Below are 16,938 nucleotides of genomic sequence, written 5' to 3'. Positions count from 1 at the left end.
ACGTCCTGTAATGTGATGCAAATTCGACGGTCAAGCCTGTTAGTCCCACCTTTTTGTGTTTCCCGCACCGTCAATCAAAATAGAAAAAAATCGACCCGAATTCACCGATCAACACTAGCCCGCCTTTGATAAAATAATCATGTTTGGAGTTTAGTTTTCAGATAATCCTCCCGGTTACTACCACTCACGCTATGCCTGGTACGTAAACCATTAGCGCAGCGAAGCGTGCAACTAATCGGTGAGTTTGTGCAACAGCGAAGCAAGCTGCGTCTTTCTATCTTTTGCTCTGCTGCTAACAAGCTAGATATGGTTAGCTAACCGAGCTAGCTGGCTAGCCACGGAGTTGACAAAGTAAACAGTCAATCTAGGCCGATATCGCCACACAATCTTGGTTGCAAAGTTGCATTTCGCACTCAGCTCCTTTTGGACTGGAGAGTGGGGATGTTTTGCGGGCTTTTCTGGCAGGCAGGAGTTGAAGATTACAGAGTTTTGCTGAGTTTCCCCCTCTCTCTCTGCTAGCGCCAGAGCAGCCTCTGAAACAAGGAGAAATGGCGTCCGCGGACGTGGACAGCAGTCAAAGCGAGTTTCTGCAGCCCGGCGGCGCCACGGAAACACAGGTATCCGACATTTTCTAGCCCGTCTTTCTCGCTCGCTTTCGATTGCTGGTTGTGTTTTTGTGAGCATGAAGTTCACACGTTTTACAATTTTGATGGCATGGGGTGAAAGCCGTACACTTCCTGTGTTCCCCTCAATAACGGCCACCCACTTTACCCCTGTAAAACCCGCCCATAGTGGGTAGGACACTGGAGTCAGTCACTTGGACTCGTTGGAAGATAGCCGGTGTACCTTTGGCTCTGAAGATGCTTGGGTGTTTTAATATTGCAGGGATATCGTCCTTAATCAAAACTGTAGCGTTCAATTGTGCTGTAACAGCCACCCATCCCCCACTCTCTGCTCTCGACCATTTCTGAGCCTGTTATCTTCACTCTGTGTTGCTTGTGGCTGTTGCATCGTTTGCATCAGCACAAATCCTACATGATCCCCCCCGCCTTATGATTTACTGTCTTTTGGTGTAGCAGCACAATCTCTGAATCTATAACTGATCTCAGGACAAAAACCAGACTGGTTCTGTGTTCCTGTGATCTAATCAAAAGCTCAGATGAGTCCTCTTGTTGAAGTGTGATCTGTCTTTGTTAATCTTGAGTGTTGATTTCAATCCCAGACGACAGATATGTCAGCCATTCAGCTGACGGGCTCAGACCGATGGGAAGTGTTAACTCCGGTCTCATCTGGGAAGGAAGACCAGGGAATCCTTCACATTCAAAACTCGGGAATTGTCACGTCCAATGGACAGTATGTACTTCCTCTTGGGAGTCTGCAAAACCAGCCCATTTATGTTACAGCATCTGGGAATGATGGTTCAGCCAATGGAGTGTCAGGCATCCAGTATCAGGTAAAAAAACTTTTTTTTTTAAAACACAACAAAGATACAGTCTGTTCAGGCGATGATCTTGTTTTAAACCACCGCTCCTTCTTCCAGGTAATCCCCCAAATCCAAAATGCAGATGGGACACTGTCAGGATTCACACATGGATTGGATGATGGCACGGGGCAGATCCAGCTCATCCACGATGGCGGTCAAGGCAGCATTGGGATCAGCTGTGCCACGACGACCTCTGACCTCTTGACGCAGGCCGGGCAGGTCCAGTCCATCCAAGGGGTCTCACTAGGGGGGTCCACGTACACCGGCTCCATGGGGCTGCCGGGCAACATAACGTTCGTCCCCATAAACAGTGTGGACCTGGAGTCTCTAGGACTGACCGGAGCACATACGGTCCCCATCGCAACTGGGGTAACGGCTGAAGGTCAGCTGATCATGGGCGGCCAGACGCTGGACAATCATGGTCAGGACGTTAAGCAGTCGATGGTGACTGTGAGCGGCGACCACCACCAACTCTACGTGCCAACCACCACCTCCTCCAACACCTCCCATCTCCCGGAGACCATCGACGGCACCGGGGTCCTGACCCAAGCCACCGCCGTATCTGCAGGCGTCTCCGACCCATCACAGGAGAACTACAACTCCCAGAACCACATGCAGCAAATCCAGGTCAGAGTGTGACTTTAACTTATCATGTGTTCATGTGTCAGGAAGGCCCCGTGACAAATCTGATTGGTATGCAGTCATTTTTTTGGTTTAGATAGTTCCCAGTTTAAATCAATCTTAACATAATTTTTTTTGGCTATTTGGAGTTTAAAAAATAAATACAGTAGTTTATTGAAAAAAGTGGGTTTATTTTTTGTATAACTTTTTTGTTTTTGTTTCAGACAATAATACAGTACAATATATCTTCCAGTCACATTCACATTTTCAGTTTTTCCAGCTGTATCAATACAGTGTCATTTTTGTCATGGTAACAGGAGTAGGGTTGCAAAATTCCGGGAATTTTCATAGATGGAAACTTTCCATGGGAATTAATGGGAATAAACTGGGAATTTTCTAATTTGAAGGTTGGCTCTTCATAGGGAACTTAAATATAGTTGGGGAAAGTATATTTTAGCATAATTTTGACTAAAACAAACAGATGCCATTCAAGTACACTTGAATATCCATGCCATTCCTCAATCACATGTACATAGCACACAGCACACTGCTTACTGCATGGCTATTGAGACCACAGCCCCTACAGGCATGTGATTCCTCCATCACATGCACAGATGATTTCTAGAAGACTGCACCACACTTTTTATGTTTTTTTAATTGTATCATTTTGCATGGATGTTTTCTTATGGCAAAACTAAATGTTTATATTTATGCTTGGATATTATACAATTCGATTACGTTACCCTCTATTCCCAGTTAGTTCCCATTATTCCCATGGAAAGTTTCCAATATGGAATATGTGACCTGCTCTATCGAAATCAGTCGCATTGACCCGAAGACACATTTTGAGTTATATACACTGCTGGAAAGAGGATATTCCTAGCTTTCTAATGATATCAGGATTGTTGTTGTACTCCAAATATTAAGCAAAATATGTCACATTATATGATGACTGTCACCGAGTCATCATTTTGAGAAAAGGGCCTTCAAAGTTTTCTCTTCTCTGGAATCCATCGATCTGATTTATTATTAGCGGAGTAAATGATCAAAATACTACGGAGGGAAGATATTTTCGTTTGGATTACTGGTCTGGGGGAAGCTTGCGAGTGTGTGTGTGTATTGTGTTTGTGTGTGTGTATTGTGTTTGTTCCCCGGGGAAAACCGTCACGAGAAACACCGGCTGTTGTTATGCCTGCTGTGACGTCAAGTTACTCCGTTCTCCGCTTGTAATTATGCCGTCACAACAGCGTTTCCGCTAGACCAGGGCTGAGAGGGCGCCCACTCCGAGAGCCGGGGGGGGGGTGCTTGAATTTTGACTTAAGCCGTCCCTTATAGATACTGTCTTTTTACGTTAGTGAGCCGGATCATTTGCCTCGGCTCTCTTAAAGCGTCGGCTGTTACGGCTCCCAAACGGCTCTTCGTGTTACCACAGTTTGCCACGGAGCCTCAGTTTCGCTGCTGCGAGGCTCTGGTGGTCGCAGCTCACTTGCGTGCTCCACTAACACCCCCCCGCTCATCGCGTCCAAATCACGCACGTTCCGTGTTGACCGCCGATGTCGGGGAAACGATCTTCAATACTCCGAAAATAATCCCACCAGACTCCTTTGCCCCTCCAACAAAGGGATGTCCTTGCCCTTTTTCCTTTTCGTCATTTCAAGCGATAGAAACTCTCGATCTTCTCTCGAATTATTAATATTTTTGAACGCCCTCGGCTCGAGTTCAGGCCGTCCCGTGCTGAATAAGGGCGTCAAATGACTGCAAGACTCCCCCCTGGCATGTAGACATTTCAAACCAAAACACTCCTTATGTGGAGGACATTTAAGTAGAAATTGATTGATTTGGTGGATCTCCAATTTGAGTATCGCTGCTTTAAGGCCACGATACAGCTTACTGTATATTCAACAGAATATAATACTGTTACTGGCCAGGAATCTTTTTAGTCAAGCTAAGCCGCCTTCTTCTACGAATGGTTTGTTTTATTTGTTGCCCTTGCACATGTTTTTATACTGCATAATTACATTTGTACAGACTGTACTTCTTTGATCAGTTGCCGCTTGTGAAAGCAATGCTGTTGTGAAAGTGTTCGTAGCTTCCCTCCCACGGTGTCAACAACCACAGATGAATTCTCAGCTTGTTTGAAAAACTGTAGCTTGCCATTTATTAAAAATGTCAGGGATAAAAAAGCATTGTACTGTTGAACCAGGACTTGGCAGATAGAAACATGACATTAGTGCTGCTTTTTCATCCTTTGTGTGTATTTGTTCTCATGATTCTGCAGGTCTCATCGTCTCACGCCACCACTATGTCGCAGCCCATCCTGCACCTGTCTGGGGACGGGCAGGGGGCTCAGGGTCAGGACCTGAATGCAGGAGGACAGACTCTGCAGAGCGTGCAGCTGGTGAACCCCGGGACCTTCCTCATCCAGGCCCAGACCGTCTCCGCCACCGGGCAGATCCAGTGGCAGACCTTCCAGGTGACCAACAGGAGTTTCTACTTGTTCTTAAAGCAAGACTGTCACAATATTCGATTTTCACTACATGATTTAATAGCAAAATAATTCATGAAAAACCCATATGTCGCAAACTATGGAAAACATATTGTTATCGGTTAAATTCAACTTGTGTTAATTGTGAATTAAACTCATGATGCAAGGGAAGGAAGCAGAGAAAGGGTCTGGAATCGAAGCTGAGCTTAACAGTACTTGTATGCTACTGTTTTAATCTTTTCACTTTCTAAGGGCTGTTTTTATATGTTTTTGAATATCATTTTATAATGTGTTTCTTTTGCACCATGTCTTATGCTTTAAATGTTTTTTGTAAATCACTTTCTTTATTGTTAAAATGTGCAATATATATGTTTTTACCTTGCCTTTTTAAAATATAAAACTTCCCACTAATTGAGAGAAAATGCAACGACATGAAGTAAAAAAACAAACAAGTACTCAAGGCCCCACGCAAAATGATTAACAAACTTTAAATATTTCCTTTATTTTAATATAATGGCTATTGTCAATACCAAACCTTCTATTTATAAAGCAACACAATTAACTATTCATTTTTTCCTAGGGATGCTCCGATCGATCGGTGCTCTCTATAAATGCCGATCGCGAGAGCCGATCGCATGACGTAAAATACATGACACTTTTCTCTGTGCGCGGCAAAACAAGCTCGCCAAAATGGCTTCACCGGTCTGGCAGTATTTCAAGGTGTCCGGAAAAGACAGTAAAATAGCGGAATGCAACGTGTGTGAAGCAGAAATCCTGCAGCTCCACCCGCTGTGACGGACCGGTGAGCGGAGCAAAACACACAAGAGTTAGACCTACTTAGCTATTTGATCTACCTCTGGAACTAGCTAAACTAGTTATTATAAATATATTTATTCTTCACTGTCGGGTCACTCATTACTGGATCAGTGAGCTGCATGAGATACTGACAGGCTGTTAGGAGAGAGGAAAAGAGAGCGCTTCCGCTCATTTCTCCCGTGTTATTATCCAAAGTGAATGTAAACTTGAATAATGTACATCATTTGAATGTAATAATTAAGTTGATTGTTGTTTGTGGAAGCTCCAGTGAATGAGCTCCATTAACTGAGTTTAAACATCACTTTAAATGGAAGATTTAAAGTGATGTTTAAATCTTCCATTTAGGCCCCGCCCACTTGATCGGATCGGCGATCGGTATCGGCCGATACTGATTCCGGCGATCGGAGCATCCCTAATTTTCCCCCTGGACTCACTTAAAGGTGGGGTAGGTAATTTGAGAAACCAGCTCGAGTGCGCTAGAATTTGAAAATACACAGCCGGAAGAAATCTGCTACTTCCTCACAGAGCCCCTCCTCCAGCACACACGAACGCGCACATGACCAATAGAGAACCGCAGAGACGCGTCCTGAAACCCGGAAGTAAGTTAGTATTTTTACCACGTCCGGTTCCTTTGACAAAAAGCAATGCAATTTCTCCATAGGGTTTTGGAAAATAGCTCCAAATAAGGTCTGTGTTTGACACAAAGTGAAGAGACGGATCACGTTTTGTTCTACGACATTAAATACATCAGCAGCTGGTGATTTTTGAAGAGTTTACGTGTCTGAAAAACGATGGTTGTTAACAAGTGGCTGAATAGGAATACAGAAGTTGTCCAGGCCGTTGTACGTCATTACACCGAACACATAAAACACTCCCGCTAAGTTTGTTTGCCCTGTTCTGCTTGAAAGCAAGTACCTGCCTCCTGCAAACTGTTCAAACAAACGCTTGAACTTGAACCATTTACAATCTGTATGTTTGAATATGGATCTTAAGTTGGCGTGACGTTGAAGCAGCGACCCTGCTGTACTTAGTTTATAGCATAACGTTAGCATTTTGCTTCTGGCGACTAGATTTATGATTAGAAAATTATAAAAGTAGGATAGACATGTGGAGATTATCCGGCTGAACAAAACGTGATCCGTCTCTTAAATGTGTTTCAACCACAGACCTTATTTCAAGCTATTTTCCAAAATCCTATGGAGAAATTACATTGCGTTTTTGACGAAGGAACCGGAAGGAGTTTACTTCTGGGTTTTAGGACGCGGCACTCTATGAGGGCACGAGATAAGTTTGTGCACAGATGTAAGGCTGACAGGCAGGTAGGTCGTGCTTTTTACAGTACTACGGCTTCCACAGATGACATTTTTTGTATGGATTTTTTGTCAAAGCACTTAAGATATTCATTCCTATCGGGATGTTAAGAGCATTCCATAGAATATAACAAAAAGTGTACCTCGAGCCGGTTTCTCAAACTTACCTACCCCACCCTTTAAATGATCAAAAGTTGTGTTGTTACTGTGAACATGTCAGATCACTAACCTGCCCCTCTCCTCTCTCAGGTTCAGGGGGTGCAGTCTCTCCAGGGCCTCCAGCTGCCCCAGGCTCAGGCCCAGCAGCTGACCCTGGCCCCGGTCCACAACCTCTCTCTGGGCCAGGGGGGCCAGGTCAGCCTGCCCAACCTGCAGACCGTCACAGTGAACTCCATCACACAGAGCGGAGTTCAGTACTCACAGGGGGAGGACAACAGTCCAGCTGGTACGGCACACCCACACATCATCAACAAACTCACACATAATTAGGAAAATCCGAATGCAAAACTCTTAGTGTTGGTTGAGCATATTTCAGACTAGTGGAACATCCAAAATACACATCGGAGTGCTTATTTGACTACACTTGTCTATTTGCATCTGTAGATTTGCATATTTAAAAATGCAACTTGTAATACGTAACAAACGTCTGAATGTTTGTTAGAAGCTGGGAAACGTTCATGTTTATCTATCTACCTATTGACCTATAGTGTCTCCCCCTAAATCACACTAAGAGACCCTTAGTCTACACGTTGTCTATTCACCACTGTTGATTTCCCTACATTCACTAGATAATGCCTCATCTGCATGTTGCACCGTAGAACAGATGGTTCTCACTGGATCCCCATCCACTGTTCCACAGTGGGAGGCTCCACCCTGCATCATTTCCTAGTTATAGCTTTCTTGCCAGCTATCAACAGTATTTGTACAAGATATTATGTATGTAGTGAAGATTTTCCTCTGTAGAATTCCCCAGATAGAGGGCCGTGTAGTCCAAAGGACTCATATCTCAGTATCTTTTGCAAAACCTTGTGTACCCATTCCCAGAACTGAAGTATTTGTTGGCATTAGAACAGATGTTTTAATGTCAGTAATCATCCTGGAGGTTTCATTAGGTTATCTTTTGATTCTAAAACCTTTCCCTTTGGTTCAGGTATCCACATCAAGGAGGAGCCGGACTCTGAGGAGTGGCAGCTGAGCGGAGACTCCACGCTGAACCCGAGCGATCTGAACAACCTGCGCGCTCAGCTGGGGGACGAGGACATGGGGGGGGACGGGGGGGAGGGCAAGAGGCTCCGCAGAGTGGCCTGCACCTGCCCCAACTGCAAGGAGTCCGGGGGAAGGTGTGAGAAAACACACACACACACACACACACACACACACACACACACACACACACACACACACACACACACACACACACACACACACACACAGACAGACATTACAGATACCAGGAGGAGTAGGCGTTGAGCTCATCTTTGTTCATAAGAAAAAAACAATAAAGTCAGGAGAAACTAAATGACGCCCTTAAAGTTGATTAAACACCATAATCAAAGTAATAAAATCACAACAACCCTTTATGCAGGTTTATTCAGTGACAGACAATTTTGATACAACAATAAAAACGTATTTCGAGGCGCCTGTCAGTGATGCACACACGTGGTTCATTGCAGAGGCTCTGTAAGTGATGTAAATCCATATTTGCTTATGAAACAAATTCATGAAAATTGTTTGGACAGGGCTCGACATTATAAATGACCCGGAAGCACTATTTATTCAAATGTTGTAGTACAAGTAGTGAAGTAGTTTGTGCATAAATTACTATTGCAACAAATGTGTTCATTTTCTTCATTATTACTCCTTTTTTTTGGACGAATGCTCCGGGCCAGTGGTTACTATGGTGCGGCCGGTGATAATGAAAACGTTCCCCTTAATGTCTACCCCTGTTTGCGTAATGCTTAGTGAGCACAGTGATGTAGGATTAGCATTATTTGATTATACAGCTTTTTCTTTTTTGTTTCTTTTAATCCTTTTTTAAGTAAGAAAGTAAAAACACATTTTACATTTTTTTAAATAGTTGCTGAAAACACGTGACTGTAGAATATATAGTGCTGAATTGTGGAGGTTTTTTTTGGCATTTCCATGTTCAGGTTTTTTTGGGCAGGTCTTACATCAAGACTTGTTGATGCACTGAAGCCCCTCTTAACATAACCCCTCCCCTAACTCTATAAAGACAGGAGGTCAGAGCTTCAATGGTTCTCTCACTCAATCGCGAGTTGCGACACTTACTTACCGAAACCAGTGATGTATCGGCCATCTGGAATACCGGGACAAATCCAGTTGTGTCCCTGCATTGGTTGCCTGTTAAAAAGACTCAAGTTTCAGAGTAGAGGACACCGTTTTTCTTTCGATTTTGAAAACTAATTTTATACACATGTCCATATTTTATTGATTTGATCTTGGCGGGGTGTTTTAAAACACATTATTCTGTGGTGTGACGTCCAGAACAAATGTATTTCTGATTTACACTAGTGTTGTCACGATACCAACATTTTGGTTTCGATACCGATACCAAGTCAAGAATTGCGATTCCGATTATTTTTCGACAGTCTTAAATGTAATTATTGTGCTTTATTTCACACCAGAACCATAACACAAACTTTAAACAATGAGAACAATAAACAAAATAAATGACAAGAATTCGTATTAAATAAAATTAAGCATCAACAACTTTTTTGTTTTATAAAATATAATTTTTTTTATATTTTATTAACATGTAATAGTACAGTAATATAAATAATTATTGACAAAATGTATATTGCAGATGTTCAGGTTTTTTTGGGCAGGTCTTACATCAAGACTTGTTGATGCACTGAAGCCCCTCTTAACATAACCCCTCCCCTAACTCTATAAAGACAGGAGGTCAGAGCTTCAATGGTTCTCTCACTCAATCGCGAGTTGCGACACTTACTTACCGAAACCAGTGATGTATCGGCCATCTGGAATACCGGGACAAATCCAGTTGTGTCCCTGCATTGGTTGCCTGTTAAAAAGACTCAAGTTTCAGAGTAGAGGACACCGTTTTTCTTTCGATTTTGAAAACTAATTTTATACACATGTCCATATTTTATTGATTTGATCTTGGCGGGGTGTTTTAAAACACATTATTCTGTGGTGTGACGTCCAGAACAAATGTATTTCTGATTTACACTAGTGTTGTCACGATACCAACATTTTGGTTTCGATACCGATACCAAGTCAAGAATTGCGATTCCGATTATTTTTCGACAGTCTTAAATGTAATTATTGTGCTTTATTTCACACCAGAACCATAACACAAACTTTAAACAATGAGAACAATAAACAAAATAAATGACAAGAATTCGTATTAAATAAAATTAAGCATCAACAACTTTTTTGTTTTATAAAATATAATTTTTTTTATATTTTATTAACATGTAATAGTACAGTAATATAAATAATTATTGACAAAATGTATATTGCAGATGTTAGCCACATTGGTAAGTTAGCTAAAAAGATAGCCATATTAGACAGTTATCATTGCCATTAATTGCCTCGTCAAACTACGAAAACGTTCGTTTGTCACAAAATAAATTACACTTGTTTGACTTAGATTTGAGGGCATGGGCTTGAGCGTGATGTAACTATGTTATCTATCACATTCGCTAACCTGTCTGTCTTTAAATTCTTTAAACAGCTCTGGTGCCGGTCGGCGGGTGCTTAGCCAAGTCTGATGAGTTGGCTCCCTTGGTTTGCAGGGATCTAAATCATTTCTCACAGACAGGCCTCGTGGTGTCCGTAGGCTTGCCCTCACTGTCAGAGATATCGCTCAAATACTTCCAAATTTAGCTTCTGGCATCTTTTTTGTCAACAAGCCGAGGCGCAGCGGCAGCTGCACTCCCACTTGCAGCCATGCTTCTCGTTTTCTCACATGCTCTGGCAGCTAGAGCGTGGCCGAGTGCACGAGAGAGGGGAGGGACTTAGAACTTGCTTGAGAGGGGCGGGACTTAGAGCGTGCTTGAGAGGGGCGGGACTTAGAGCGTGCTTGAGAGGGGCGGGACTGCAGGCACGGCTGCAGTGCAGGGAATGGAAGCAGAGCGCTGAACACACACGGCTCTTATTAAAACAGAGCTTTCTCACCGGAGTACTTTTCCCCGTCATTCTTAAAGTACCGATACTAATGAAATGGAGGAATCGTACCGTTTTTAACGGCAGGGTATCGCGGTATCTTTCAAGTATCGGTACACCGTGTAATACTAATTTACACAACTTTCAGCTCTTTGTTAAATTGCGTATTCCCAGCCTAGGATTACTTGTCCCCCACAGTCTGTGTGTTTTCTAACCATTACACATCCTTCCTGCCTTTCACAGAGGGTCGGGCATGGGGAAGAAGAAGCAGCATATCTGCCACATCGTGGGCTGCGGGAAGGTTTACGGGAAGACGTCTCATCTCCGAGCTCACCTGCGCTGGCACAGCGGAGAGAGACCCTTCGTCTGCAACTGGATGTTCTGTGGGAAGAGGTTCACCCGGAGCGACGAGCTGCAGAGACACCGGAGGACACACACAGGTGAGAGGACATGCTTTTCATATCAAATCACAACACAGTTTTATGTTTGAAGCTCATTGTAAATGAGATGACATGCATGGTCCCTCCAGTGTCATACCAGCATGCAAGACCTCAGTTGACCCCTAAGGTGTTTTTTCTCAAATGTGTTCTTAAGATGTTTCCTCAACTGAAGTAATAAAGCTGTGTGAGCATGTTGTATTAAACACTACTGAGGTTGGGTGAGTGCTTAGCAAATGATCTCATGTTCACAAAGGTTAGTGTACAGCTGGTTGGTGGAGAGGCAGATGGAGTTTAACTCAGACCAACATGTGTGTAGTTTGTTTGCTGGTGAATAAATGTTACAACTCCTAATGTAACTAAAGGATTCAGGCTAGCCCAAAGCTAGCAGCAGCAACAACAAAGGCTCAAGCTTAAGGTGGGCTGAGATTTAAGGTGGAATAGCTATTCTCATGGGACAAGCTGCCACTCTGCAGCATCAGCCTGTTATCTCTGCTATAAAGTTGGTCAGTATAACATGAAGGTCTATTGGATATTGACTAGCTTTTGGTGCCGGCCTTAAATGGCCTGGTCTAATAGCACTTGGTAATCCTGTTTATCAGTTAGGGTTAAAAGATGTGTGGCAACCAGTAAATTAGGGCTGGGTAATGTATGGATATTACATCCAGTGTTTCCCACAGATCTGAAATATACTTGTGGTGGTAGCCGATAACGGGGGGGGGGGGGTGCGCTAGTGGAGCACGCTCATGAACTGTTCGCCAGAGCCTCGCAGCGGAGTTACTGCGGAGCGCATAAAGCAGATCCTTCACGCGATAGCGGAGTGAACAGGTACAGGAGGGGCAGATAATCGATCGCAGATGGCGTCGTGTTCGCGGACGGATCAAAAAAGATTTGCGAAATATACTTTGGCGGACGTTAATATACCTGGGCGCCCAAGTAAAGTCTATGCGTGGGAAACACGGACATCAGTATTGTGATATAAAGCTATATCATGGTTTGTTTGCATTAACGTTATATCGTCTTATTGGACGTATTGTTGTCCTTTCCTGGTTTTAAAGGCTGCATTATTTTACAGTAAATCTCATCTTCTCAACCAGATTATTGTAGCTGCTCAATATAGTTTTTATCAGTGGCGAACCGTATCTATCACAACTGGACCTTCTGTAGACACACACACACCCCCCGCCGCCGCCTGAACAACAATTCCGCAACTACTTCATCTCCACCTGTTGCACTTGTCATTTCAACGTTAAAAACAATAAAACGGCATGGATTTCTTTGTCTCTGTCTCGAGCCAGTTAACTAGCGGGCTTTCTAGAACACCCTGGAACCGAGGGGAACTCTGGAAGAACACACCCATTAGCTACAAATCAATATATGATTGGTTGATCAAACTGTCAGTCCAAACGTACGCTCTCATTCAGTGCAAAGGCCAGGGCATTCGATCAAGGATGTAGAATACCTTGGTTGAAGGATATTCTACCCAGAGACCCAGAACAAGATCTGATTGGTTGCTTTCTTTTCTAACACAAAACTACTGAAATGCGTAGTGCATGGTCCGAGAAGGACAAACAAATCAACGTAACACTGTAATATTACTATAATATTTAAGCTCGGTTGGATGCTAGTCAATCGGAAGCTATTGGTACCTGTTTATGTGGATAATTATGTAAATGATGCTGTATGATGTCCTTTTGTTGTTCTATTTATGTTTCATGTGGAACTACTTGAGCAGGTCTCCCTTGAAAAAGAGATCAATGATCTCAATGGGATTTATCTGTATAAATAAAGGTTTGAAATGAAATGATTACAGATCAACAACACGGATACAATTCTCATTTATTCATTTTATATACATTTTATTTATATAATTAAATCGATTTATCTGAGTGTTTCAGGGTATTCTCTGATGAATACCTTGAAGGCCCTGACGGTTCGCCACTGTTTTTTATTAATTCTATCTAACTCACTGATGACCATTCATTCATGTTTTCATTGTGGTTGTGAAAGCTTAACTCGTATAGACTTTGAGGTCTTTGGTCCAAAGCAGAGATGGGTTAGGCACTGGGATCTTTTACTAGTAAACTAAGTAATACTGCACTGTGGAAATACTCTGTTAGAAGTAAATGTCCCACATTCTCAATTGCACTAAAGTATTGGCATTCAAATATACTTTGAGTACCAACATTAAAAGTACTAATTATGCAGTATGGCCCATTTCAGAATCATACATAATAAGTTATTGTTTATATGTATCGCTGCATTAATAAGTTCATCATTTTAATGTTGCAATTTGCAAAGGTGGGGTTTATTTGAATGACTTTATAAATGGCTGGGATGCTTAACCTATATTAATCTAAATGGTCATTTAGATTTTAAGATGTAATGGAGAAAAAGTTCTTCTAAATTGTAGTGAAGTAGAAGTATAGGTAGCATGATAATAAAATACTCAAGGACAATTTTGAGATACTTTACTGATGGAATTACTTGTTAATGTACTTACTTTCCACCACTGGTTAAAGTATCTCGATTAGGGCTGTCAAACGATTACAATTTTTTGTCAGATTAATCACAGCTTAAAAATTAATTAATCATGATTAATCACCATTCGAACTATGTCCAAAATATGCCATTTCTTTATGTATAACGGTTGTGGGAATGGAAAGATAAATGAAAGAAGGCGGATATATCCATTTAACATACAGTATCTATGTTTATTATAACATTTTTCTGCGTGTCAAAATGAAAGACAACCCACACACCTATCAATCATCAAACCGTGGGGTCTTCATTCATTACGTGTTGATTTCTATCAACGGGGGAGTACTTCAGGAAAGTTGACAGAGGGGGGGGGCTAGTGGAGTACTTGTGACCACAGACTGTGAATGTTGTGATCAGCTGTTTTAGCGCAGTTCTCCAGTGATGGGGGGGAGTCTCCCTCCGCAGCCGGTTGGCGTAGTTTTGGCACAGTTCCGTTGTACAGACCGACGTTAACAGCAGCCCTGTCTGTGCACACGGAGACCGACTCTGTCGTCCGGTGATCTAACCGCCTTCTGGAAAAGCTTCACAAGTACGTCGGTACGCAAATGCGCTTTGTGACACAAGTGACGGTACGCATTTCAGATTACGCACATAACCTGCGTACCAGTTATGTGCACCCCTGTACCAGAGCCATATTATTACTATGATATGGCTCTGCCCTGTACTACAGCAAGAGTATTCTCCGTCGGGACTTCCTGCAACAACACGACGCCCCGTTATCTTGATTCTGATTGGCCAGAAGACATTATCAAAGATATTCTATTGAGTAGTGCAAAAGTTTTCAAAACCGTGGCTACTGAAATCAATCTTACTAACGGCTGTCTGTGCAATTTACTCCGCGCGAGTTGGCAGACTTTATTTTGCTTACTTTAACATCATTTTTCATGGTGGGGCTAAGCCATTTCTTGGTATGGGTGTAGCCTACCCCAGCCATACCCTGGCGCTGCCACTGGTGGCACGTATGGGGCGGGCCATTCTGCACATGCGTTAAATATTTTAACGCAATTAATTAAAAAAAGAAATTACCGCCGTTAACGTGATAATTTTGACAGCACTAATCTCGATATCTTCCACGTATCTAAATAAACAGATAGATAGATAGATAGACGGATAGATAGATGGACGGATAGACAGACGGATGGATATATAGATGGACGGATGGATAGATAGATTGACAGATAGATGGACGGATGGATAGATAGATAGACAGACAGATAGACAGATAGATGGTCAGATAGGTCAACATGTCCGTTAGAAGAAAAAAAATTAGAAAAGTGCCGGTCAGAAGTCATAATATAAACTATGGAGCAGACAGTTCTCTTCCAGAGGTGATTTGTTATAGAGAGTTATTGCAGTGGGCATGAATGTTTTCCTGTAGCTCTTGTTCTGACGTTTTGTTTCTCCGTGTCCCAGGGGAGAAGAAGTTTGTGTGCATAGAGTGCGCCAAGAGGTTCATGCGGAGCGACCACCTGGCCAAGCACATAAAGACTCACCAGAATAAAAAACCCGGCGTCCCCTCCTCCTCGTCTCCGCCCACCAATGACACCATCATCACGGCGGACGGCACCACGCTCATCCTGCAGACCGCCTCCCACGACCTCAATCAGGAGATCCCTCTGCAGCTGGTTACCGTGGCGTCCGGTGAGGTCATGGAATAAGGGGGTGAGGCGGCTTTTTGAGAACTGGCCTATCACAGGGACCTCTTGGGCTTTTCTCTTTCCCTTCTTACCTTTTTTTTTTGTTTGTTTTTTACATATGAATATATACGTAAATATATATGACAAATATATATATTTTAAGTAAGAGTTATCATGACTTTATGTTTGTTTTTTGCAGTCTTTTTATAGGCGTGCAAAAAAAACAACATTAAAATGTGGTCGCTATGTACACCTATAAACACACACACACACACACACACACACACACACACACACACACACACACACACACACACACACGCATTAACACTCAACACACAACATGAATATTCAACACGATGAAATGCCTTATTTTGTATCATACTCTTGTATAAAATGCTGGAGGTGCATGTGTTTTTTAAGCTTTGCAGATGATGTAACTGTAATGGAGATAAATGCGTTTGTGAAATGATTATGATGGTGCGTTATGAAAAGAGAGGAAGGAAAGTAGAGAACCTCTGGGATGATTTTTAATGTTTGTCTCTGGAGAGTTCTGACTAAACCGAGCTGTCTGTTTGAAGGCACTGCTGCCGCCATGAGGAACGCTTTTGTTTTTAAAAGAATAGTTCAATAGTTTAGGAAACATGCTCTTTTGCATCCTTTATGCAGGGAGTTAGATGAGAACATTGACACCACTCCTGTTTGTACTGTAAATATGAAGCCAAGTGTTAGCTTAGCGCAGCACACAGACACAGGGAAACGGCTAGCATGGCTGTTCAGAGGTGACATCTGTCTGACAGCATCTGTCTGACAGCATCTCAAGTAAATTAGGTAAAAGGGTGTATCTTGTCTGTTTTATCTGTACAAAAACAAAGTGTAAAGCCATAAATGTGTAGTTTTTTGTTGGGTTAAGTTGCAGATTATTTGCAAGGCTAACAGTGCAGCCTTGATAAGTAGTTATTATAACCTTGTAAAACAGGAAACTAGCACTTTTGCACTGCATATTTTGTACAAGTTATACAAACAAGATTCAGTTTGTTCCCTTTTTCACAAGAGATGTGAACAAGGGAACATTAAAGATTCTGGTAGCTGGATTTTGTGACACTTCTAAATTATTCTAGCTAGCTGTTTCCACCCGTTTCCTGTTGTTGTGCTAATTTAGCTAACCAGCTGCTGGTGTTTATTGTACAGACATGTGCGTGGTGCCAATGGTCTCTTCTTACTTTTGGCAAGAAAGCAAATTAGCATATTTCCCAAAATGTCTAATCTTTCTTTAATAAAGCCCAGCAGCTGTGGGCCAATCAGTGACAGCCACCGGGCGGGGCCTCTGAGCACGGCGGGAGTTAAATTGGGCACATTGTTTGCTGATCTGATGCTGGTGATGGGAAATAGATGCAAGCCACTCTGAAAAAAAGGGGCAACTTCTTCCAGCGTCTGGTCAGCGTGAACAGAATGTCTG

General features: G+C 42.6%; 1 protein-coding gene across 4 annotated transcripts; it reads left to right on the top strand.

The window, feature by feature from the left end:
• Positions 1–56: 56 nt before the first annotated feature.
• LOC117468180 (transcription factor Sp3-like) lies at positions 57–15,803 on the top strand. Of its 4 annotated transcripts, none has more exons than XM_034112192.2 (9): positions 57–198; positions 520–617; positions 1,223–1,453; positions 1,541–2,110; positions 4,383–4,577; positions 6,965–7,160; positions 7,866–8,055; positions 11,108–11,304; positions 15,256–15,803. In XM_034112192.2, exons 1-9 carry the CDS (start codon positions 192–194, stop codon positions 15,498–15,500), a joined length of 1,929 nt encoding a protein of 642 aa, XP_033968083.1. In that variant the 5' UTR covers positions 57–191; the 3' UTR covers positions 15,501–15,803. The 4 variants fall into 4 exon arrangements, with proteins under 4 accessions (XP_033968083.1, XP_033968084.1, XP_033968086.1 ...); XM_034112193.2 differs by having other exon boundaries at positions 57–238; XM_034112195.2 differs by lacking the exon at positions 520–617.
• The last annotated feature ends 1,135 nt before the right edge of the window (positions 15,804–16,938 follow it).

This window comes from Pseudochaenichthys georgianus, chromosome 22 (genome assembly GCF_902827115.2).
Source record: "Pseudochaenichthys georgianus chromosome 22, fPseGeo1.2, whole genome shotgun sequence".
NCBI lineage: Eukaryota > Metazoa > Chordata > Actinopteri > Perciformes > Channichthyidae > Pseudochaenichthys > Pseudochaenichthys georgianus.
The sequence above is the reverse complement of the archived record's forward strand: the minus strand, read 5'-3'. Positions and strand labels throughout refer to the sequence as shown.